Source organism: Athene cunicularia (assembly GCF_003259725.1).
Source record: "Athene cunicularia isolate RWA chromosome 11 unlocalized genomic scaffold, athCun1 chr11_part2, whole genome shotgun sequence".
Lineage (NCBI taxonomy): Eukaryota > Metazoa > Chordata > Aves > Strigiformes > Strigidae > Athene > Athene cunicularia.
Window position 1 is genome coordinate 1,571,509 of NW_020799114.1, and position 23,912 is coordinate 1,595,420.

General features: G+C 55.3%; 1 protein-coding gene across 2 annotated transcripts in view; it reads left to right on the forward strand.

Moving 5' to 3' along the window:
* Positions 1-23,906, forward strand: part of ANKRD11 (ankyrin repeat domain 11) — a 127,203-nt gene extending 103,297 nt beyond the window's left edge. For both annotated transcript variants that reach the window (XM_026857065.1, XM_026857064.1), the window contains 9 exons: positions 8,447-8,617; positions 9,730-9,933; positions 11,717-11,859; positions 12,278-12,425; positions 13,199-19,923; positions 21,106-21,204; positions 21,311-21,454; positions 22,473-22,565; positions 23,350-23,906. In XM_026857065.1, the coding sequence (XP_026712866.1) occupies positions 8,447-8,617; positions 9,730-9,933; positions 11,717-11,859; positions 12,278-12,425; positions 13,199-19,923; positions 21,106-21,204; positions 21,311-21,454; positions 22,473-22,565; positions 23,350-23,535 (7,913 nt within the window). In that variant the 3' untranslated portion in view covers positions 23,536-23,906. The remainder of the gene's footprint in view (positions 1-8,446; positions 8,618-9,729; positions 9,934-11,716; positions 11,860-12,277; positions 12,426-13,198; positions 19,924-21,105; positions 21,205-21,310; positions 21,455-22,472; positions 22,566-23,349) is intronic.
* Positions 23,907-23,912: the final 6 nt, after the last annotated feature.

Below are 23,912 nucleotides of genomic sequence, written 5' to 3' on the forward strand. Positions count from 1 at the left end.
TGGCAGCCGAGCAGGAGCCCGGCTGTCCCCCCGGCAGCGCTGCCTGCGACCCCAGCGTGGCCACTGCCGTGGGAGGGGCGACTCAAGTGTGGTTTAGCAGCATTCTGGTCACGGGATTTCTCAGCATCGCTTGATAATTGTTGTTGTTGCTACAGTCGTTTGAGTTGAACCAAATGTCACGGCAGGCGGCGGTGGCGACGCCGCTGGGGCCGGCGGAGGTGGGGGACCTGCTGCGGTGCAGGGCACGGGGCAGGAGGCGGCTCTCCCATTCTGGAGGTGGAGGAGAGCAGCTTCCCGTGCCGGCAGAAATAGCGACGGCATCGTCTGCATCCGCTGTGGTCTCCTGGCGTGTGCTGCCCGTCGCAGCTCGGGGAGAGGTGGCTGAGAGGGAAATGGAAAATGTGGCCTGAGAGCCCGGCAGGCCCCACAGCTGGAATGTAGAAGTCCTTAAGCTGTTTCTGTCTCCGGCTTAAAAAAAAAAAAAAGGCAGTATCAGGCTTTTAAATTCTTGAATAGTAAAGTAGGTGTGTGCAGGGCCAGGCAGCATCTGTCCATCCATCCGTCCGTCCGTCCATCCATCCATACAGCTCCCCCACTTGGGACGTCTGGCAGCTTCCTTGCCCCCCCGCCCCAGGCTCCCTTCCCGACCAGGCAGCAGGTTTCTGAGGTTTTGTGTTGCAGTCCCGATTTATTTAGACCCCACAATATATTTATTTAGCTGGGAGCTGTACCCCGGTGCAGCTGCTGCTGCCGTGGGTGCCACTGCCCCTCTGCAGAGCGCCTGAGCTCTCGCCCCGAGGCTCCACCTTGGCCCAGGAGGGTTTTACTTTTTGGGGAAGAGGGGAGAGACAAGAGCCCCATCCGCGCACACCGACCTTTCCCGGGCTCTGAGGGCTGAGCCCGCGGCTCGGAGCCAGCTGGCAAGGTGCTGCTGGTGGACCAGGGCTAGTGTGAGCAGGGTCAGCAGGAGCTGGCCTCCGAGCTCCAAACTTCTGCTGCTTCTCAGCCTCCTCATCCCCCAAGTATGTTCTGTGACGCTAATCACTAGGTTAGAAAACACTTGATGAATCAGATGACCAAAACCATCGTCCTCTCCCGGAGCCGGCTGCTGGGTTGCCTAATGCCTGCAAGTGTTTGGAGGGACATTGCATGGGAACGGGCTCGTTAGTCACAAGTTGCGAGGCTGGCGAGGGAATCCGTGAGAAGCAAATTGCTGGCTTATTAAAAAATGCATCTGCGTACGAAAGTGCTATTTGTGCGCGTTCTCTGTCGCTGGCTTCGGTCTGATGTGTGCAGCTGGGGGACTCTAATGGGCTGTGCTGCATTGGGTCTTTCTTTGCTTGTATAATTTCAGTCCTTTTACTAAAATAGTCAAGAAACTGTTCTCACCTAGCAACCAGGGAGAGAGTGAATGTCAGAGCTTCTCCGTTTCTAGCTGGGCTCCATAATGCCGGTACAGTGTGGATAGACTGGCAAACACCAGCCTTCAGATCACCCTTAGAAACTCCCCGTGTGCATCAGCCATCTGGGAAGTGCTGTGCAGAAAAGCAGGTCGTTTTATGACGGGAGCTGCCATAAATCTCCCTCCTCCCCCCGCCTCACCTCCTTAACATGCAGAGTGAGAGGTTGCAGTGTGCTGTGTCTCTGTGAACCAAAAATCCTATCAATGATGGCTTTTTCCTTAATACAAGAGCTTTTATCAGCGCTGTCTGCAGAGTGTCCTGCCCCCAGCTCCTGGGAGGGGAGGGCTGGCCGGGCGGCTCTGTGGAGCCTTCCTCCCCCGACTCTTTCTGTTTTGTGGGAAATGAAAGGTCTGGACCTGAAAATTGGTTTCCCTTGGAATTATTTGCGTTTAACATGGAGATTGTTGTTTCTGATAAGAGCCTCTCCTCTCGCAGCAGTTTGTTAGCCAGTGGCCACTCTGGTGAGAAGCTGCATTTACACATTTCTGCACAACTCTGCGCTCTGTCCTGCAAGTTTAGGGGAAACGCCTGTATTTGGATCGCAGGCCATCACGCAGCATGAAACCTCTCCAGCCAGATTGTGCTTTGAAAAATACTGCAACCTCCGGGGTCAGGGCCCGCGGGTCCTCTGTCGCCGGGGTGAGCGGTGAGGACACACAGTGACCTGCTGTGGTTATAAACGGGCAGGTTCCTCCCGCCGGCACCTCTCCTCTGCTCCTGAGCTCCAAAGCTGATGTCTCTGCTGTCTCCTTTCAGGATGAGTCTGTGGCTCTGGACCCTCTCCATCCTTCAGATGAGGAAGCAACTCACTGCTCAGGCCGCCTTCCTCGCCGTTCTGCCAAAGCAGATCCTGCTAGAGTTTTTCCTCTCCTTTTTCCTCCTCCCTTTTGGCTTTCATTTGGCCAATTAGCCAGACATATCTCTCCTCTCTGTGCCCACCCCGCAGGCTCTGCAGCGCGGCCATGAGCTCCTGGTGCTGGGCATGCGTCCTGCCTGCGCTGGCCCTGGGGTGCAGCCCCCCCAGCGCGAGCTCCGTGTTCCTCTGCGTTACGGTGGTCTCCATGCACTCACGCCAGCCCTGCTCACCCTGCCTGGCGTTCACTTGGCTTCTGTCCTGCTCCCCTGCTGCCCTCTGCCTGTGCCATTGTGCTGCTTCTGCCCATTCCGCGCTGCCGCTGCCGCCATCCTCCCCGTGCTCCTGCCCGCCTCGAAGCCTCCCCCTCGGCACCGTCCTGTGCGCCTGTCCTCAAATTCCGAGGTGCCCATGGAGCCTTGGGACGCGGTTATATCACGCTGTAAACCTTCTGACTCGCTGTCTTCAGCATGCGTTGGTCCACGTCTGCAGATGCCCTGCGCACACGTGTAAGGATCCGCACGCTGGGGCTCCGGGCTGCCCGCGCTCAGGTTAAACCTGTTTTTCCCCTGGTTTGAGCTGACATGCTCCAAAACGTTTTATGCCCTACAACTTCTGCAGTGAAAATGAGTCACTCTTACGCATGCTAGGCTGTGGATGGGGAAAGCAGAGGCTTGTGCCGTCTCTTGGGGGTGCAATGCAGACTCTACGGCTGCCTGTGCTGTTCTAATTTATTCTTATCGATCTTTTGTTTGTGTGCTTGCTCAGCAAATAAACTGTTGAAAATCCCAGCCCATCGGCGAGCCAACAGTCGGTTTCTCCACGCAGCGCTTGTTCAGCCCGAGCTGCTTATTTGGAAATGGTATTTTTCCTCAGGGTCCCACCTTACACGCGTGTGTTGTCATGTTGGAGCAGTTTAAACAGATGCTGTTTGCGTTACAGGGTACGACACGTTCATGGGGAGCGAGGAGCTGGGCTTGGAGCTCCCGTCCCTGCAACCCGCTGGCATCTCAGAGACATCTCTGACGGATCTTTCCATCACTGCCTTTTTCTCTGTCCTCCCCTGCCTCTCTCCCCTCTCCCAGTTGGGTAGGGCCGGCGGTTGGGCCGGCGTGGTGCGGCCCTGCCCTCAGAGCCGGCCCGACGGTGCTGAACGCCTCACAGAGCAGCCTCTGCGCTGGGACCTCCGAGGGGCGCCCAGCAGCCCCGGATTTGTGCTCTCTGTTGCAGCAGCATGAGCATCGCATGACTTGGAGTCTAATTGGGGCAGGAGAACCCCCCTGTGGGCTAATGCTCCAACCCCTTTGTCCTGGGAACCTGCTCCTGCTCTGCCTTTCGGAGCCGCTCGGATTTAGTGTGATGAAAGGAAGGAGCAGCAGTTCCCGGCGGTGCTTGGCAGCCGCGGCGCTGCTCAGATCCTGCTTTCCCCTTTAAGCTTGGGCACGAGGTTCCCGCTAGCGTCAGCGTGAAGGAAGAGCCGAGCAGGATCCCCAAATTAAACCACGGCTGAAGCTTTGCTCCGTAGCTTTGCAGAAGGCTGAAGCAAACGGCAAACGAGCCGCTTTAAAAATAGCGAAATGGAGGTGTGGCTCATCCCCGGGCGGGCGCCGCGTCCTGGGTCGCTCAGCTCTTCCGGGGGTCCTTGCCTGCCCACCCCCTTGTACCTCTGGGTTTTGCACTTCCATGCAGGGACCGGCGTGCATACAGCCTTGTTTGAGAGTAAAACACCCTTTTTCTGAGTGTAAAATAATCTTTATTCCTGTTTGCGGAGGTATTTGTACTCTGTGTTTCTTTTAATTTGCTCCGTGTTGCTGCAAGGCGTTCAGAAAAGCATTTCATTAGAGAAGGAGCAGCCTGCCGGAGCCGGTGGCACTCCGTGCCGTTGAGCGGAGATCTTTGTGCTGGTGCCCCTTTTAAACCTGCTGAAAAACAGATTCTAAGTCAAGTCTTCCAGATCGAAATAAAACGTATTCGGAGCTCTGAAGCCCAGAGCCTTCCCCGCTTCGCTCACGCGAGGCTGAGCAGGACCCTGCAGGGTGCTTCTGCTGAGGCCAGGCCGGGAAGTGCTGGGAGCAGCTTTCTGCATCCCTCCTGCTCAGGGGCCTTGCTCCTGCGTCCCTCCGTGTTGCCAGGAGCCCTGGGGTGCCACGCTGGGAGCCCCGGGCTGCCGGGCACAGCCCAGCCCAGCCCTGCCCTGCTCCTTACGCAACTGGTGGTGCAGGGAGCGCAGCCGGCAACCTGCTTTCCCCCGAATGCTTAAAGAAGTGGGATTAACCTCTGTGCTGCGGCCAAGCAGCTAATTGCAGCGGGGATAGTGCTGTGTTTGGCTGCTGCCTTCCACCCAGGAGGCCTTGGGGGAACGGGTGAGCGAGGCCCCGGCACCGGAGGGAGAAATCCCTTTCCCACCGGGCAGGAGGAGGCAGGGAGGAGCGAAACGCAGCGCTCCCGCAGCCCGTGAGCTCGGGACTAGGTGGGATCTTCCCACTGCGGGTTCCCGGGCGGCGCCGGGGGGTGCCACCTGCCCGCAGGGAGCACACGCGAGCCCGAGTCCTCGGCTGCCTCACCACAGCGAGCCAGAACGCAGCAGTCACTTTCCAATTTATTTTTATCTTGATCACATGCTTTTTAACGTTAAATGTTCTGTGGAGGAGGAGATTTCTGCGGCTGCAGAATTAATAGGAGTTTAGGGGGTTTCAGTTGAACTTGGTAATCAATTCTGGCAAATCACAGGCTCATGCTGACAACCTGCAGCAGCCGAGTAATATTAATGAAAATGTTCCCATTCTAATTGTGGCTCCACACGCACAGAGCAGCCCTCTCCCACGTACAACCCTTGTGCATCGCTTGGACTTCGAAAGCGCTGCCTGGTGGCACCGGCCGGGCCGTGACCCCCTCGAGCATCTTTGTTCCTCTCTCTGTGGCCCAGCCGGATGCGGCCCGGAGCTGCCTGCTGAGCTGAGGCGTGTGAGAAGCCAGGCCTGGCCAAACAGGGTTTAACAAGCCTGCTTTGAACCGCAGCTCCGGAGCCTACCGAGGAGCAGGAAGGTGCCACATGCGCAGGTCAAGTGGCCCTGTGCTCGGAGCCAGCGTGCCTGGCGCTGCTCAGCGGCGTGGCTCCTGGAACTGCCCAGGCCAACGTGTTTTCTTACCATAAGCACGTTGAGTTTAATTTTCCTTTAAACCATGAAAAAACTACCCACTTTTCAGTGATCTGATTGCATCATCTGTTACGACTGCCTGGGTGACCAAAATGTGGCTTTGGAAAATTAGACCAGGATTTTTCTCTGATGCACAGACACGTTTCCAGAGCTTGTATTTGAAGAGGGGCGGCCTGTGCTGTCTGCTTGGAGAGGTTCCCTGGTACGGAGTTGTTATTTCTTCAGAGTTCAGGACCCCAGGGGCAGGGGGCCAATGGAAATCCTCTGCTCTGGGGGAGACCTTGGCAGCGGGAGAGCAGCAGAGGGTGGCACCTTTGTGTAGGGTGCAGGGAAAAGGTGTCTGGAGCTGCCTGCCCGTCAGCTGAGAGTACGGGAGATGCAGGCGGCATGAATCGAGCTGGAGCGGTGGAGATGTCCCCACACGCTGCTGCCCTCATCTGCCGGAGACTTTTCCTCCGCTGGCAGTTTGGTGAATGAAGGAGGAAACCTGCTGTTCGGCGCGGAGCCCGGGATTGAGTTTAAACCCAGGCGCTGGCGGTTTCGCCTGACCTGCCGGGCTTTGCACGGAGGCTCTGTCCTGCTGGTGACCCGCATCGAATTTGACAAAATGACAAATGGGACTGGATGAGCAGAGCTGGGTGTAGAGGTTGCAGGATTTGCCTTTCCTCAGCTGCTGGCCGCAGCCCTGGCACGGGGGCGGTGGGAGGGAAGGGCCTGGGTGCAGCTGGTCCGTTAGTCCGAGAGCCCTGTGTCTGTGTGATCCATTGCAAATCCTCTCGGTCCTCTACATCCCCCACACGCTTTTGACTCCCAGTTTCAGGGCGCTGGAGGGGTTTTCCCTCCCTGGGTGCTGGGAGTTGAAGCCCTGATTCTTGGAGAGCGTTATCAGACATTTACTTGTTTGCAAACTTCCTTGTATCATCCCTCTAACGCTTTCTGGGATTCTCAAAATATCTTCAAGAAAATAAGTAAGCGTGTTTAGAGTCAGACGTTTGAGCAGAAGAGAGCCCTTGCCTGTGCTGCCTCTCGGGAGGACTCGGCGTACCATGTGGCAGCGTAGTTAGCCACGTGGAAGTGCTCCAGGTCGCAGCGTTCCTCTTTGGGGGGAGCAGGTACTTGTGATAGATAAATAACCCCCCCGCGATTCCTCTGCGGCTTCTGGCAGCATCCTGGCGAGTACCAGCCCCTGCTGGGGCCGGGCCCGGCAGCACCCGCCGGGCTGGTGGCCGCGTGAGCCAGAACTCCTTTTTGTTAAAAAGATTTTAACTTTGTGCCTCAGAGTCACGGGTGAGATCTGCTCTCTTGCAAATCAGGCGCCATCAGTTAGAGAACAGTCTCTGTTTACGCGGGAGGTTCTGAGCAGCTCGGCTTCGATGACATCAAGGAAGCAGCGAGGTGTTTTACTGCTCAGGTTTCTCGAGCAGCATCGAACCGGCTTTGCTTTGAACCGGCGTTGGAGCATGTGATGCGAGGGCGAGGAGCCACTCACCTGCCTTTGATAACTTTTATGGCTGCAGCTGCTAAGAACGTCGCTCCCAGCCCTCTGCCCGCAGCAGGAGCCCTGCAGTGAGCCTTGGTACAAACAAACTGTATCAGCGCTTAGAAATAGATGTGAGCAAAGTTGGATTTTCCGCTCGCACACACCGTATCTTCCTTATGCTTCTTTGTGGGTTTAGGACAGTTGCCTGGTAGGAGGGATGCAGCTTGGCTGCTGGCAAGGAATTGCCGTGCTGCTCTACAGATAGATGTTCTGTCTCTCTTGCTTGGCTGGCTCTGGGAAAGGAAACTTAATTCTTGTTTCCTGAACTGACACCTTGAAACTTTGTTCACCGAGCACCGTCCCTGCAGTGGGACTCTGGCGTGGCTGCGACAGGGCTTGTGCTTTCACCAGCCCAGCCCAGAAGCGCAGAGGAAGGGCTGCTGACTCTCCTTGCATGGGAAAAGGATCAATATTTGGATAAAGCAAACCGGAAAAATACTTAAGAAAAGCCATAGAATCCGGGCTGCTCACAGAGGTTCGGTGTGTGAGCTGGGCTGGGCAGTGGGCGCAGGCAGCAAGTTGCCCAAGGCAGGGCAGGGCCCAGTTCTCATCTGCTGGGAGGAAGGCCGGGGGTGCAGGGAGAGGGGGGGCTGTCCCTGTCCCCTCCTTGTGCACATGGCGTGCCAGCAGCAGTCCCAGCCTCGGAGGTGGCTGCGCTCAGCCCCTGCGCAGGAGCTGCCTTTGGAGTGGGGGAATTTAGCAGACCGAGCGTCAGGCTGGGAATTGGGGGATGACAAGCCAGGCACAGGGGTTTCTTCCTCCCCTCGTTCCTCTGGGATTTTTTTAGAGGGATGCAGGAGCAGAGGTAGCCTGACTGCAGGCGGGTGCTCCGCCCTAGGCCGGGAGGAGGAGAGGGCCAGCCCCGTGCTCCCTGGGGCAACCCTTTGGCTGCAGAGTCCTCAGCTTGACGATGCTGCTGCTGATGATGGTGAAGGGCTAAGGCGGCAGCGTTTCTGAGCTGTCCGCCCGGATCTCGTGAGCACTCTTTGTTGATGCTTTTAGATGCCTCCAGTTCAGTCCATGCTATGGTGGTGTAAGGCTGCGTACGCTCCTCGAAGCACCATGGCATGAGATGGAGGCTCCTAGAAGCAAGATGGAAGGTACGGTACCGGCAGCGGCCCCGCGAAGGACCCGCTCCCTCCCTCCCGCGCTGCTCTCTGGCGGTGGGGGGAGAGCAGGTAGAAACCTGTGCCGGGAGAGGCTGTCGGAGGGGCAGCGGGAGCAGCGCGTGTCCCGCCTGCCACCTCAGCGGCGTGAGCCCTGGAGGCTGCTCCAGGTACCGGTGCTGCTGCCGCAGGGACGCGGCCTTCACCGTAGGCTTTTCGGTTTGCGAGATACGGAAACGGAGTTGGAGAGCTGTCTGGGCTTTGGTCAGAAACACACGTGGTTTTCGGTGACGTTCACAGCTTGTGTTTGTTTCCTTGCATCACAGAAAAGCAGGGTCCCGAGCGGAAGAGGATTAAAAAGGAGCCCGCCACCAGAAAGCCTGGCTTGCTCTTCGGAATGGGCCTTTCGGGGATCCGGGCAGGCTACCCGCTGTCCGAGCGCCAGCAAGTCGCTCTCCTCATGCAGATGACAGCGGAAGAGTCTGCGAACAGCCCAGGTGAGCCCTGGAGGGCGGTTTTGCTCAGCGGTGCGGGCGGACGCCTGTGAGCTCGCAAATACTTGGGCTCCTCGGCGCCCGGCCCCGGGGTCACCGGGGGGCTCGGGTAGCTCCTCGCCGGCAGCAGAGATGAGCTCCCACCCCTTGGGGTGCAGGGGGGACTGCTGTGCCGCTCCATGGGGTCTCCCCGCTCTCGTGCTCCCACGGGGCTGTGCAGGTGACTCCGGGGATGGGAGTTCACACGTGGCTGCAGCAGCAGGAGATGTCCCACAGGCCGAATCCAGGCCAGCGCTGAGCCTGCCCTGGCTGCTTAACTAGAGCTTTTGTTCCACGGGAGGCTCCTCCACGTCAGAGCTTCGTGTTCTCCACTGGCCTCTCAGGCTAAACCAGTAACAGTTGTGAAAAAAAATATCATCCTCTGTGGGTTTTTTAATGTTTCTTCTTGTGGAGAGGGATAAGATGTGTAACCACTGCAACTGTAACTTGAGCTGCAGAGCAGCTGGAATGTGTTTACCACGGATTTTATATTTTAATAATTTTTATCTGTTGCATACGTGACCCCCCAGGATTTGTAGAGGCACCGTGCTATCTGTACGTACACATCTGCATCCTACACGCAGACGTTGCTGCTTTCAGCTACGTATTTTGTTGGGTTTGACACTAATCTAGCTGCTTATGATGCTGCTACTTGGGAGGGGGGAAAAAAGAAAAAGAAAAAATAAAGGCAGAAAGCTGTGTAGTCTTGAGAGCATTCAGATGTTCTCCCAGGAAATGTTCAGTCTCCTCCCAAGGCTGTCAGACCTCACATGTACTTGGTAAAAGGCCACGTCCCTTAGGAAATGAGGTTTTAGGGTAAGGAGCTGCATTGTTTGCTCCTAAATCATGGGATTGCCTACAGTCCTTGCGAGGGCTGCAGTTCTCTCCAGCGGGCTTTGGCAGCCTGCAGTTAATATCTGCATTGTACACACACAGGCTTTCCTCTGTCTTCACACCGACTTCAGAGGGTGAGCGTTTCGGGGAGAGGCGAGATGAAACGCGTTGCTCGAGCTCCCTCTAAGGGTCCAGGCCTTCCTTTGAACGGGCCGTTCTTTCTCTTTCTCTCCTCCATGCAGTCGACACAACACCAAAGCATCCCTCTCAGTCTACAGTTTGTCAGAAGGGAACTCCTAACTCTGCCTCCAAAACCAAAGATAAAGTAAATAAGAGAAACGAGCGAGGAGAGACTCGGCTGCATCGAGCTGCCATCCGAGGAGATGCCCGGCGCATCAAGGAGCTCATCATCGAGGGTGCAGATGTCAATGTGAAGGACTTTGCAGGTAACCAGCCCGCTGGCAGCGCTGCAGGGCAGCCCGTGGTCGGTCCCTGTTCCCCCGGGTGCACGTTCCACCTCCGAGGTCAGCTCCCACCAGAGAAAGTGGTTTGCTGCCTGTAAAGAGAGGGTGAAGTGAAAATAATGATTCTCCTCTTCGGGAAGGAGAACATCTTGCTGTCCTTTCAAAAAAAACCCCAAAAACCTAACCTACAACAAAACCTACGTATTTGTCAAAATAATAAATCCCTGAAAAGCATCAGTGCCCTTGTTGGGGTTTGGGAGCTGAGCTCCCTGGGTGTCCTGTCTGCTCTGGACGTGCTCCCGCTCGGGGCGGTGACGCGGGGCTGGGCTTGAGCCCGGACAGTCCCTGGCGCTGCCGGGGCTCCACGCTCTGCCGCTGTGAACAGGGCCCTCTGCTCCCTTTTCCCGTGCCCTTCCACATGGGTGCCCTCCTGGAAGTCTGGAGGGGGATTTGCAAAGGGAGGTGGGCTGGTTCTTTTTTTTTTTTTTTACTTAAAATATAGGAAATGATGGGCACAAAAATACTGAAAAGAGGGAGTTTGTAAAATCGCTGCTCTAGAGCTGAATGGCTGATGCCTGCAGCGTTCCGGGGTTGGTTTTAAGTACCAGCCGTGGGGGTGCTGCTGGTGGGGAGCAGTGTGAACGTGACGGGCAGGGGCAGGCTCCCCGCTGTGCCAGCCGGGCATCCGCATTGGAGGACCAGCCTGAGCTCAGCTCAGGGGTAGCACCTCCTCTTCCTCCTCCTCCTCCTCAGCAGCCCGCCAAGCTCCTGCTTCTGGTGCTGGGAATGGGGAAGGGACCTGGGTGTGGGGCTGCGGCCGGGCCGGGGTGGGAACAGCCCCGAGTCCTGCGGCGAGGTGCTGGACGGTGCCGGTTCCCCCGCCGCCGGCGGTGGGGCTGAGTTAGCGTGAGGCAGCCTTCCCTCCAGCACGTCCGAGAGCTTGACTTTGCTCTGTGCTGTTCTCTTCACACGATTTTGGGGCTATAAATAGGGCTGCGTGTTCCTCCGCCTGTATGATTAATATCAGTGCTAGACTGAACTATCGGTTGTGATTAATTGTGGTCGCAGGTGCCTCTTTTTAATGCTCCAAGTGAAGGTAACGGAATGAGCTCCCACGACGCTATCAGCAAAATACCAAAGGAGCCACGCACGTTTGCTGGGAAACTTCAAAACAGTTTCTGCTTAAAAATAGTCTGTTTGAACATGATAAAATATTTCATTTTGTGTTCTTCAGAGGTTTGTTTGAGAACTAGAGCCGCTGTTAGTGTGGAGAGCTGCTGTTTGGTTTCTCCCCAAGCCGGGGGCCTGTTTTGCAGCGACATGGCTGCTTGCTTTGGAGAGCACGCAGAAAATATTTGTGAGGTCTGTGTGGGGGATGTTTCAGAGCTACGTCTGCAGTTCAGAGCTCAGGCCCTTACAGAGGAGTTGGGAAAGGATTTGAGACCTGACTTCATGCGCCGTTAGCGATTTTCTTAATTTCCTACGTAAAACTTCACCTTTCCATTTCCCGGGGCTGTGCCTGCTCTGACAGATGATCTGGCTGTAGCATGTTGTGTGAGTGGAGGGAAAAGCAGGGCTGGTGTCACGACCGCCTGGTCGGAGTAGCAAGGCAGAGCTGCAGGTTTGTTCCCGCTGTGCCACGGGGAGCAAACAAGGCCCCCGCCGCGCCGGCACCTGCAGCGGCTGTGGGCAGAGGTTCATTTTCAGCGTCTCCGACCCCTTCACGGAGGTGGTGTCCGTGTTCTGAGCGTCTCTCTGCCCGCAGGCTGGACGGCGTTGCACGAGGCCTGCAACCGGGGTTACTACGATGTTGCAAAGCAGTTGCTCGCTGCGGGCGCCGAAGTCAACACCAAGGGGTTGGATGACGACACCCCCCTGCACGATGCGGCCAATAACGGGCACTTCAAGGTTGGTCCCTGCTGAATTTCAGAGCTGTGTTTTAAATGACACTTTTTTTTCCCCTCGTGCATCAAGCAGCCAACTGTGCAAATACAGAGATTCTGGTTATTTTATTGTCATTTTCTGCTGATAGCCACATAGCGGGAAAGAATTGCCCTGCCCCAGCGCTGTTGAGTGTTTGACTTGGTGTTTCCCTGTGCAGAGGGATAGTTCATTCTTCTTCTGAGTCAGGGGGAGGGAGCATGGCTTCGTGTCTTGTTCTTCTCCCTTCTTTTCTGCTGTTCTCTGACTCCTTTCCTAGCAGTGACTGTTAGTGCCGTAAGGCGTGTCCCGAGGACATCCCCCTTTTAGTTATGTATGCAAGTTCCCCCAAAAGCCTGGCATCGAAACATCACGAGCGTCTTCAACTCTCAATTTCTGTTTTCAGGTGGTGAAATTGTTGTTACATTATGGAGGGAATCCTCATCAAAGCAACAGGAAGGGCGAGACACCTTTAAAAGTAGCTAACTCCCCCACCATGGTGAATCTGCTCCTGGGAAAGACCACGTACCCCTCTAGCGAAGAGAGCTCAACAGGTGAGATTGACCTTTATGGGAACACGGGAGCGATGGTTGTGGCCTGCAGCTGTCTGTTAATACAGAGACGTTAAGAGGACAGTGAAGTTAGACTCTTGTCAGAATATCTGCACGCTGCTGCCACGGTCAGGAGTCCAGCTGTAGCTGTAACCCCAATTCAGACAACATAACTGCCAGCCCTTAGCTCCGGGAGCTCTAGCTGTTTGCCCTGGAAGCCTCCGTTGAGATCCCTTGCCTGGTGCAGTCGAGATGTAGGATTGGAAGCCGCTTGCAGGTAAATGGGTATCTTACCTCTGAAACGTGGGCACGGCGCCCGCCTGGGCGCGGAGAGGAGGAGCTTTGCGTCATGTGTTCCCCCCTCCCCGGACGGGGGCCACGGGCGCTCGGCTCTACCGGTCCTGATGTCTCAGGTTGCGGCTGTGCCAGGTGGGAAACGCTGCAGGTTTTCATTAGTGCTAATTAGAATTCCAGTCTTACGGGGAGTCTTGACCTACGCTGTGTGCAGTCGTAACCCTGTTAAAAACTTCTCTTGCTACAGCCAGGATGTTGTTTTGAGGAACACCCCGTGCAGGTTTGAGACTGGATAGCTCTTCCTTCCTAAAATATCTCCCAAGGTGGGCATTTCGAGCCTTCAGCTGCAAACTTAGCAAAGGCTGGGTGAGGGAAAAGGGCGGCAGGGCTGTTGGCCTGGGTTCACATCTGCAGCAGACTGGTGCTGTCCCCTCCCCGAAGCCCCTCGCAGCCCCTAACACATTGTTCTTCTCTCTCTGCAGAGACCTCAGAAGAGGAGGATGCCCCTTCCTTCGCTCCCTCCAGCTCTGTTGATGGCAATAACACAGACTCAGAGTTTGAGAAGGGTTTGAAGCACAAGCCCAAGGCCCAGGAGCCCCCCAAAACCATCACCCCGGTGAAGGATGAGTATGAATTTGATGAGGACGATGAGCAGGACCGGGTCCCGCCAGTCGATGACAAACATTTGCTGAAAAAGGATTACAGAAAAGAGACTAAAGCAAACAGTTTCATTTCCATACCCAAAATGGAAGTGAAAACTTATACTAAAAATAACACAATTACACCAAAGAAAGCTGCCCACCGCATCCTGTCGGACAGCTCGGATGAGGAGGAGACTAGCGTTGCTGTGGGGACGGGGGAGAAGCTGCGACTTTCGACCCACTCGATATTGCCCAGCAGCAAAATTCGGGAGCCCGCCAGCACAAAGCCGCAGAAGGAGAAAAGCAAAGTAAAAAAGAAGCGGAAGAAGGAGACAAAAAGCAAAGAGGTTCGGTTTGGCAAAAAAAATGACAAATTTTGTTCCTCTGAATCAGAGAGTGAAAACGTGGAGAGTGAGGAGGATGATAGAGACTCTCTTCAGAGCTCTAGCTGTGTAAAGGACTCCAGGCTAGTGCTAAAGGAATCCTCCTTGTTTAACTCTCTGTCTGCCTCATCGACCTCTTCTCATGGGAGTTTAGCATCCCAGAAACATAATCCCAATCTTACAGAACAGCACTCCAAGCACTGGAGGACGGACAATTGGAAAACCATATCTTCTCCAGCTTGGTCAGATGTCAGTTCCTTATCGGACTCCACCAGGACGAGGCTGACGAGCGAGTCAGACTACTCGTCCGAGGACTCGAGCTTAGAGTCGCTAAAGCCAGTCAGGAAGAAACCAGAGCACAAAAAGAAAAACACCCCACACAACACTGTTTCTGAGAAAAAGAATTCATTCCATAGCAATGTGGATGGAGCAATTCCAAAGCTGGACAAGGAGGGGAAGGTTGTTAAAAAGCATAAAACAAAACACAAACATAAAAACAAGGAGAAGGGGCAGTGTCCCATCAGCCAAGACATTAAAATAATCAAAACATTTTCTTTTGAGTTTGAGGACTCTAAACAAAAGCCTGAGAAAGGCTTGATAGTAGAGACAGAAAATCCAGTCGAAAACAAATTGAAAGTGTTAAAGCATGAGCGAGAACACAGTAAGAAGGAGGAAAAGCTCCCCAAGGGTAAAGCAGAGGAGAAGGAGTGGTTGTTTAAAGATGAGACTGGAAAATCCTCGAAAGAGGAGAAATCATTAAGAAAAGTCAAAGATGGTAGTAAAGACATAAGCAAATCCTTCAGAGAAGGATTAAGTAAATCAGAAAAAGAGAAACCTGTAAAGGAGAAGTCTCCCAAAGAGGAGAAGCCCAGAATACACAAGGAGGAGAGGAAGAAGAAGTCGAAGGACAAGCAGTCAAAATCTGAGAAGAAGAATGAGCTGAAGGAGGAGAAGGTTTCTAAACTAGAGAAGGAAAAATCCTTCAAGGAAGAGAAAGAAAAATGCAAAAAAGAAAAACTTTACAGGGATGAGTCTGGGTTTGATGAGTTTAATAACAAAAACCAATTTCCCGAAAGCGAGGACACGAAGTTCAGCCTTTCGGATGACCAGCAGGAGAGGTGGTTTTCAGACTTGTCTTCTGATTCATCCTTCGATTTCAAAGGTGAAGATAGCTGGGACTCTCCAGTAACAGATTTCAGGGAGATTAAGAATGACACCGTGGCAAAACTAATCATAGAACCCGTGAAAGAGGAAATTAAAGACAAGAAAAAGGAAAACAAAACGAAAGAGAAGAAGGAATACAACGAGAAGCGGAATGAAAAGGACACTTTCTTAAAGAAGAAAGAGAGGGATTACGTGGACAAAAGCTCCGAGAAGAAAAAGGACCAAACAGACAGACACAAGGGTACTCCTAGTTATTTGCCTGAAAAGGATAAGAAAAGGAAGGATTCTGCGGAGAGTGTCAAGGAGAGGAAAGAAAAAGATACAGGTGAAACCAACAAAGACAGGAAAGATTCCTCTGATGGCTCTAAAGATCGAAAAGATACCAAAACGAAGCAGGAGGAGCCCTATCGAGATGACTTTAAAGAATATGGCTGCGAAACGTTCTTCAAGGATAAGTCTGACCCCGAATTCAGTGGTAAAACTCTGGAGAGCTGGGAGAGGCACCATTCTGGGAAGGAAAAGGAGAAGAAAGATGCTCCCGATAAAGAAAAAAAAGAAAAGGTGAAGCCAGAAAAATACAAGGAGAAATCCAAAGAAGGCGACAAGGAGAAAAATGAAAAAGTCGCTCCTGAGAAAATCCTGAAAGACAAAGAACTGGACAAGAGTTTCAAAGAGAAAAAAGAAACTAAAGAGAAGTACAAAGACCTGCACAGCAAAGACAAAGAAAGGAAGAGTTCTTTCGACCAGGTCAAAGAGAAGAAAGAGAAGAACTTCTCCACGGATCGAGAGGACTTCTCCGAGAAAAAGGATGAGAAGAAAGGGAAGGAGAAAAGCTGGTACAGCATCGCAGACATCTTCACCGACGAGAGCGAAGACGAGAGGGACGATTACAGCTTGACCGGGTTCAAAGTCAGCGAGTCCACTGGGAGCGAGCTGCACCGTCTGGACAGTCTGCAGGAGAAGGACGACGGCGCAGGCGCGGAAAAGGAGCTCTACCCCGACAAGCACCGCAAGTACTCCTCCGACCGGCAACATTCCGGAGAGAAGCAGAAAGATAAAGACTCCAAGGAGAAGAAAAAGGATAAAGGAACATCAGAAGGGGGGAAAGAGAAGAAGGAGAAGAGTTCCTTTGAAAAACACAAAGAGAAGAAAGATAAAGACTCTACCGAAAAGTACAAGGACAGGAAAGACAGAACGTCCATAGATTCCACTCAAGAGAAGAAAAACAAGCAAAAACTCCCAGAAAAGGTTGAAAAGAAACACGCCAATGACGACAAGGTGAAAAGCAAGCATAAGGAGAAGCCAGATAAAGAGCATTCCAAAGAGAAAAAGTCTTCGAAAGGAGGGGAGTCAGAGAAGAGCCTGCTGGAGAAGTTGGAGGAGGAGGCTCTGAACGACTATAGAGATGACTCCAATGACAAAATCAGCGAGATCTCTTCTGACAGCTTCACAGATAGAGGGCAAGATCCGGGACTGACCAGCCTCTTTGAGTCTTCTAACCTCTCCCTGACTGATGCCGCTGAAGAAAAGTTTAAGGACTCTCTCCCTTTACCGTGCTTACAGGACAAACTCAAGGAGAAGGAGAGACACAGACATTCCTCATCCTCATCAAAGAAAAGTCACGAGAAGGAAAAAGCAAAGAAGGAGAAGACGGAGAAAAAGGAAAAAACAGAAGAATTCAAAGACTCCAGCAGCAGAAAGGATTCCACTCATTATGAAAAAGATTTCTCTGTGGATGGGGAGGCTTTTAGCACTTCCTACAACATGAAGGCAGAGCCTGATGAGGAACCAGAGAAAAGCATTGATTACTTATTTTCTGAAAAGAAAGATAAAAATGATTCTGAAAGAGAGCTGTCAAAGAAGGCGGAAAAAGAGAAGACTTACGGTTCCAGCACCATCAGCACAGTTAAAGAGAAAAAGAAGCGAGATAAACACAAGGAAAAATGGAAGGAGGAAAAGGAAAAGCATAGAGACAAACATGCAGATGGTTTCTTCAAACATCACAAAGACGAGCCAAAGTCAACACTTAAAGACAAGGACAGTCCTCAAGTTACTACCTTTAAAGACAAATCAAAAGAGGACAACCTCAAATTCGGCGAAACCAAACTGAAGGAGAAGCTCAAGGAGAACCAAGAGAAAGACAAATCGGAATCCATAAAAATCAGCAACGGGAATGAAAAAATAACCCTTTCCAAAGACAGCGGCAAGAAGGATGCCAGGCCAAGGGAGAAACTTCTGGGAGATGGTGATCTGATGATGACCAGCTTTGAGAGGATGCTGAGCCAGAAAGACCTGGAAATCGAGGAGCGCCACAAAAGGCACAAAGAGAGAATGAAGCAAATGGAGAAAATGAGGCACAGGTCCGGAGACCCCAAATTAAAGGACAAACTGAAAAGCTCGGAAGACGTGCGCAAGAGGAGTCTGGATCTGGCAACGAAGAAGCCGTTAACGCTGGATACTCAGCTCAAGGACAAGAAACTTAAAGAGTTGGGTCCGCTGACTCCTATACTGTCACCGGAAAACAAGGCGCAGCCCGCGGTCGGGACAGACTCGAAGGACTGGATAACGGGCCCGCAGCTGAAGGAGATCCTCCCGGCCTCCCCCAGGCCGGATCAGAACCGCCCGACGGGGGTCCCCACCCCGGCGTCCGTCGTCTCGTGTCCGAGCTACGAGGAGGTGATGCAGACGCCCAGGACTCCTTCATGCAGCAACGAAGACTACACGGACCTGATGTTTGAATGCGCGGACTCGCAGCACTCGCTGCCCATATCCACCATGTCCATGAACGCCTGTTCCCCATCCTTCTTCGACAGATACGCCAACGTTTCCGGCGGGCTCCCCGAGAACCCGAGTCAGACCCCGACTCGTACCATCCCCTCCACGAACCTTTATCGTTCCATCTCGGTTGATATCAGAAGGGCACCCGAAGAAGAGTTCAGTGTCGGAGATAAATTTTTCAGACAGCAAAGTGTCCCGGCATCGTCAAATTATGACTCCCCAGTGCAGCATTTAATGGAGGAGAAAGTTCCCCTCCCTTCTGTTCCCGCTGAGAAGTTCCAGTGTTTGTCTCCCGGGTATTACTCGCCAGATTACGGGGTTTCATCACCGAAAGTGGAAGCTTTGCACTGTGCGCCAGGACCTGTCAGCGGAGTCGCCCAGTCACCCGAAAGTGTCTTTTCTGGTTTACAAGCAAAATCCTCCCCTTCACACAGAGATGAACTGCTGGCTCCTTCTGTGGAAAGTGCTCTTCCCCCCGACCTCGGCATGCCCTTGGATACCACGGAAGAGCAGCAAGCTACCGCCTCCATTATGCCACCTGAATCAACCTATTTACCACCAATTGAAGAAAACCATTTTAGTTCGGCTATGCCAGAACAAAACAATATAGACTGGGATAACCCTCCTTCCCGAAACCCCGAGGCCTCCATCCCTCCCAGCCTGATGGGTAACCCCGCAGAGCACTCCGTCAGCTGGTCCATGGGCTCGGAGCTTCTGATGAAATCTCCCCAGAGGTTTTCCGAGTCCCCTAAACCTCCGCTTTGTTCCCTAGAGCCAATTCATCCTCCACCAGTAGCCTTCATTCCCACAGATACTTCCTACCCCGTTTCTCCCATATCTTACCCTCTGTCCGTCTCTGAACCGGGGCTCGATGAGGTCAAGGAGGATGCTGAGGAAGCAGTTCCAGGAGAAATAGCGAATGCTGAGGATCAAGCGCCGTACATGTCCCCTACCAGGTTAGACACGTTCTTCAACAACTGCAAGCCTCTTCCAGAAGAAGCACCTGAGATACCTCCGGATCCCCCCTGTGTGCCAGCAGAACCTCAGGCAGAAGTTGTTAGCGCGCCAGAAAACAACTATTTGGAGAACAACAACGCTGCGCCTGCAAATACGGAGGAGGCAGTAACGTGGCCTGATCCCTTCACCAGTGCAGAAGATGACTTGGACCTCGGCCCCTTCTCGCTGCCGGAGCTGCCGCTCCAACCTAAGGACGTCGCAGAGACGGAGATGGCGGAGGCAGAGGCGGTGGAGGAAAACCCAGCGGCACCTTCAGAAACAAGCGCCGGGGTCGTGAAAGCGAGCGCGTCTGTAATAGCGTCGGCGGAGCCGGAGGAGCCTCCGGCCGGCCAGGCAGCCCCCGCCCTGCCCCCCGAGCCCGAGCCCCAGGCAGAGGAGCAGAAACCAGAAGCGGCCGCGCAAGAAACCACCTCGGAAGCGCTGACCGTAGCTGAGGAAAAAGGAGCGGAGGACTCGGAAGCGCAGATGTTTCAGCAGGCCCCGGCCGAGTCTGCTCAGGCGGAGAGCAAAGAGGTGGAGGCCGCGCACGAAGACCTGTCGTCTTCTGGCGGGGGGGCAGAGAGCGGCCCCCAGGCCTGTCCCCCCCCTGCCGAGGGCAGCGCTTCGCAGGAGGGTGCTGCGGCACGCGGGGGGAGCCAGGCCCCGTCCTCCCAGGCCGACGCGCCTCTGGGCAACGCTCAAGCAGAAATAGCTGAACCGGTACAAAAACCAGTAGCAGAAGCTCCCAAACCACCCAAAATAGAAGAGATTCCTCAGCGGATTACCAGGAACCGGGCTCAGATGCTCGCCAACCAAAACAAGCAGAACGCCGCCTCGTCTGAGAAGGAATTTCCTCCCGTTTCTGCGCCCGCCACCCGTGCCAAAGGCCGCATCACCGAGGAGGACGATTCCCAGGCCCAGCACCCGCGCAAGCGCCGCTTCCAGCGCTCCAACCAGCAGCTGCAGCAGCAGATCAACACGTCCACCCAGCAGACCAGGGAGATGATCCAGCAAACACTGGCAGCTATCGTAGATGCTATAAAACTGGACGACATTGAACCTTATCACAGTGACAGGTCCAACCCCTACTTCGAGTACCTACAGATCAGGAAAAAGATTGAGGAGAAGCGGAAAATCCTCTGCTATATTACTCCCCAAGCTCCGCAGTGCTACGCTGAATATGTCACCTATACAGGCTCGTACCTGTTGGATGGCAAACCTCTCAGCAAGCTCCATATTCCAGTGGTGAGTCACCTTCCCTCGTCAAACCGCAGCATCAGGGACCGTCCCCCCCCCTTGCTGCTACGGGCATGGCCGGATTGTCCCCCGTGCACCACGAGCGCCATTGCCATGCCGATGGCACCCCCACCGTGGCTTTGGCCCGCTTTTAGAACGTGGTGACAGATCCGAGCCTTGGTAAGTGAGATGGCTGCGTGGTAAATGCATCCTCTGAGGTGCTGTGTTTTTTGCGGAGAAAGACCTTGGGCTGTGCCTAGGAACCTGAGATTTGTTCAGGCTTCAGAGCCAGAATCCACTGGATTTGAGGCTGGAAGGCAAAAGTGCTTTTACAAGCAGTATAGTAATTGGGTAGTGAACCTAGAAGACTGGAGGAAAAAGGTGGCTTTTAACTCCTGCCTTCATTTTCCCCAGACACCAATATTTGCCGTGCTGGTAGCCCACGCTCCTCGGCAGTGGGACCTGCATTTCACTGCTGCGCTGCATGAACAGACTTGCTGATACAAATGCATCAGTAAAGTTAATGCTGCAGGCAGTAAACCCGGGATGCAGCCTGGAGGAGGAGGGTCGCTTCCCCCGGCCCCGTCAGCCGCCGCGGCTCCCTGGCGCAGGCAGGGCGGAACACCCCGCTCTCGGGGTATTTCTGCCGTGCTCCTGTGGGAGCTGCTCTGGCCTCGCTTCATTCATAAACCCCAGAGCCCCCCGCTCCTCCGCTCTGCGACTCGGGCCGTGCTCGTGGAGCGCTTTGCGCCCCGGGACTGCGCAGGACAGGTGAGGACACGGACGCCCTTCCCGGGGCGCAGACTGGGCTGCTCCTGCTGATGCTGCTCCTGCAGTATCGTTCCCTTCCTCAGAGGCGCTCGGGCCTTGCGCAGCCCGTCCTTGCAGGGTGATTGAAGCTCTGGTTCTGCAGGCCGAGCTCATCTCTGAGCACCGGGCACCTCTGGCCTGTTGTCTCACCCCTCGCTGTGGTCTGAGCACTGGCAGGACGTTGTCCCTCGCCTCCCGCCTGCGGAGGGAACAGGTTTTCCCTCCAGCGAGCTCCGCACAGCACGCCGGGGGGTGGCACCAGCCCCCAGCCCGTGGCCGAGGCGCGTTTCGGCGAGGTGGCCGTGCCGAGGGCCCGTGGTGGGGGCACCTGGCAGCTCTGGGTTGTGGCTGGCTCTAACCCTCGGCTGTGTGTGCCCGCAGATCGCCCCGCCGCCCTCGCTGGCCGAGCCTCTGAAGGAGCTCTTCAAGCAGCAGGAAGCCGTCCGGGGGAAGCTGCGGCTCCAGCACAGCATCGAGCGGGTAAGGCAGCACCCCGGGGAACCTCCTGCGGGGGGAGAGGCCCCCAATTTCCTCTGCTGGGGAGACGGAGGCTGCCAGGCTCACGGCTTCCTTTGCTCTTCCCCAGGAGAAGCTCATTGTCTCCTGCGAGCAGGAGATTTTGAGAGTTCATTGTCGGGCAGCAAGGACTATTGCCAACCAGGCTGTGCCCTTCAGTGCCTGCACCATGCTGCTGGACTCCGAGGTCTATAACATGCCTCTAGAAAATCAGGTCAGTGCCTGGCCGGGTGGTGAGAAAGTGTCTCAGGTGCTGTGCCAGAGCCCGCGGGAGACGGAGGGTTTCTGGGCGGAGGGAGGAGGGCTGTGGGCAGGGGTTGGGGGTGCTCTCCCTGCTCGGGGGCCCACCGCGGCGCGCAGGCGCGGGATGTGCCGCAGGAGCCCTCCCCAGCACGTGCCTGAGTTGCCTCAGCCCACTCCGTCTGTGGTGTCGTGTGTTCTGGGACGCCCCACGTGTGTGCGGGGGAAGGAAACCCATCCAGGACGCCGCGTCTCTTCAGGAGCGGAGGTGACTCGGGTCTGTCGGCGAGTCTCAGGACCTTTCTTCTCAATCATTTGCAGGGCTGAAAGGTTTATTTCACTACACTCTGGACACCTTTTCCTGTTGAAGGAAGGGGGGAGTGCTGTTAAATTGATCTGTGTCTGGAGAGCGGCTTTAAAAGAGCCAGACTGTCTCACAGCCCACAAGAACTGCTCATTTCTTCCTTCCGTTTCACATCGTTCTGTGCTGGAGAAGGGGGAACTGTGGCCCCGAGCCCTCCGCCAGCCCCTCGGCAGGGTGCTGCACTGGGGGGGGCCTGTCCCTGCACAGGGTCCTGGAATTCATTAGTGTCCCACAGGATTGATCCAGGAGCCTTGATTGACCCCTCGGCATTTCCCAGCAAAGCGTCTGAGCTTCTACAGTGAATTCCTTAATGATCTTGGGTGTGAGTGAAGGAGACGGAGGGGTGCGGGTGCTGTGACGGGCTGGCACAGGCAGATTCTGTGCAAAACGAGAAAAAACCGGGAGTGCGAGCAGGGGGGTGTCTGTCTGTCTGTCTGTCTGTGAGGCTGAGGCAAAGGGCTGCAGGAGCAGCTGGGAGCACTGCTCTGTTCTCCCTCCCCGCAGGCATCTTTCTGATGAGTGTGCGCCCTCAGGGGCGGTTGGGTACAGCCCGGTAGACCCCCAACTGCCGAAAGTTTAAAAAAAACCCAAAAAACGTGTGAATTCCCTTTTGCTCTTTTCCGCTTAGGGAGACGAAAACAAATCGGTCAGAGATCGTTTCAACGCGCGACAGTTCATTTCCTGGTTGCAGGACGTGGATGACAAGTACGATCGAATGAAGGTGAGCGGCGCGGCAGCCCCGGTGCTGCGGGCAGCTGCCGTCCTGCTGCCCGGCCTCCCGCCACGAGGGTTCCCCCACGAGCTCTTGCCGTAGCCTGGCAGCTGCTTTTGTGGTTTCCAAAAACCTGCTGGGAGCCGGTGTCCCGCCGTGGTCTGGGCAGCGTTGGGTGTCAGGGGAGGCTTCCATGCGCGGCACGGCGGGGAGGTGGGAGCCTCCGCGGGGACCGGGGAGCACGGTTACCTCTGGGGCTTCCAAAAAAAGGGGAAAGGAGGCACGTTCTGCTTAGGGTTGCCTGGCTGGCGCCCGCCCTGCTTCGTGCCACACGGCACGGCCACACGGCGCGGCGCTGTCTCGGTCAGTTAAACCCTCGGGGCCTGCTCTGCGCCAGCAGCAGGGCCGCAGCCAGCTCAAAGCCGATGGCGGGAGCTCAGGCAGTGAGTGCCCAGGGGGGTGAGCAGAGCTGGGGGGCAAACCCGGGCGCGCTTTCACCTGGGGACAGGGAGGGCCTCGGCGGGGGCCTGTCTGCCCCATGGGGCCAGTGCTCCGAGCGCTTGAGGGCCTTGAAGAGCCGCCCCACGAGGCCCTTTCTGGGGTTTCCCCTGTTCCTGCGGGAGCTGCGGGCGGCAGGCGCCCCAAATCCAGGATTCCTTCCTGCCAGGGCGCGTGTGGCCTCAGGCCTCTGCCGGGTGGGACGGGCAGCAGGAGCCGTTCCTGCCCTCTCCCGCTCACCCCTCATCTCCGCTTGGTTGTTTTTTTGTTTTGTTTTTTTTTTCCCCCGACGCAGACATGCCTGCTCATGCGACAGCAACACGAAGCTGCCGCTTTGAACGCGGTGCAGAGGATGGAGTGGCAGCTGAAGGTGCAGGAGCTGGACCCCGCGGGGCACAAATCCCTCTGCGTGAACGAGGTGCCCTCGTTCTATGTGCCAATGGTCGACGTGAACGATGACTTTGTGCTCTTGCCGGCATGACAGTTCCAAACCAGGAGACATCACTGAAAACTGGCAAGGACGGGAGCCCTCCGAGGTCGGGCGGTCGAGCTCACATTCACCCTTACCGCTTGCTGATGAATCCCTGGTCAGAGGAGGAGGAAGCAGCTATCGGCAGAAAACAAAACAATAAGAAAAATAATTGCACTTTCTTCACAACGCGTCCCTCGCTTCCGGACTGACGGCAGCTCCGCCGGGCAGCGGCCCGGGGCGCATCTCCTTTCCAACCGGCTGCTGCGGCAGGGAGGCAGCCGGTCTGCGCGGGCAGCGAGCACTCACCGGCCAAGAGACTGGCAGAGGCGTGGAGGGAGGAGGCCAAGGACACCATTTGTGTGTTGCAGAAGCTGCTGAGCGGGGCC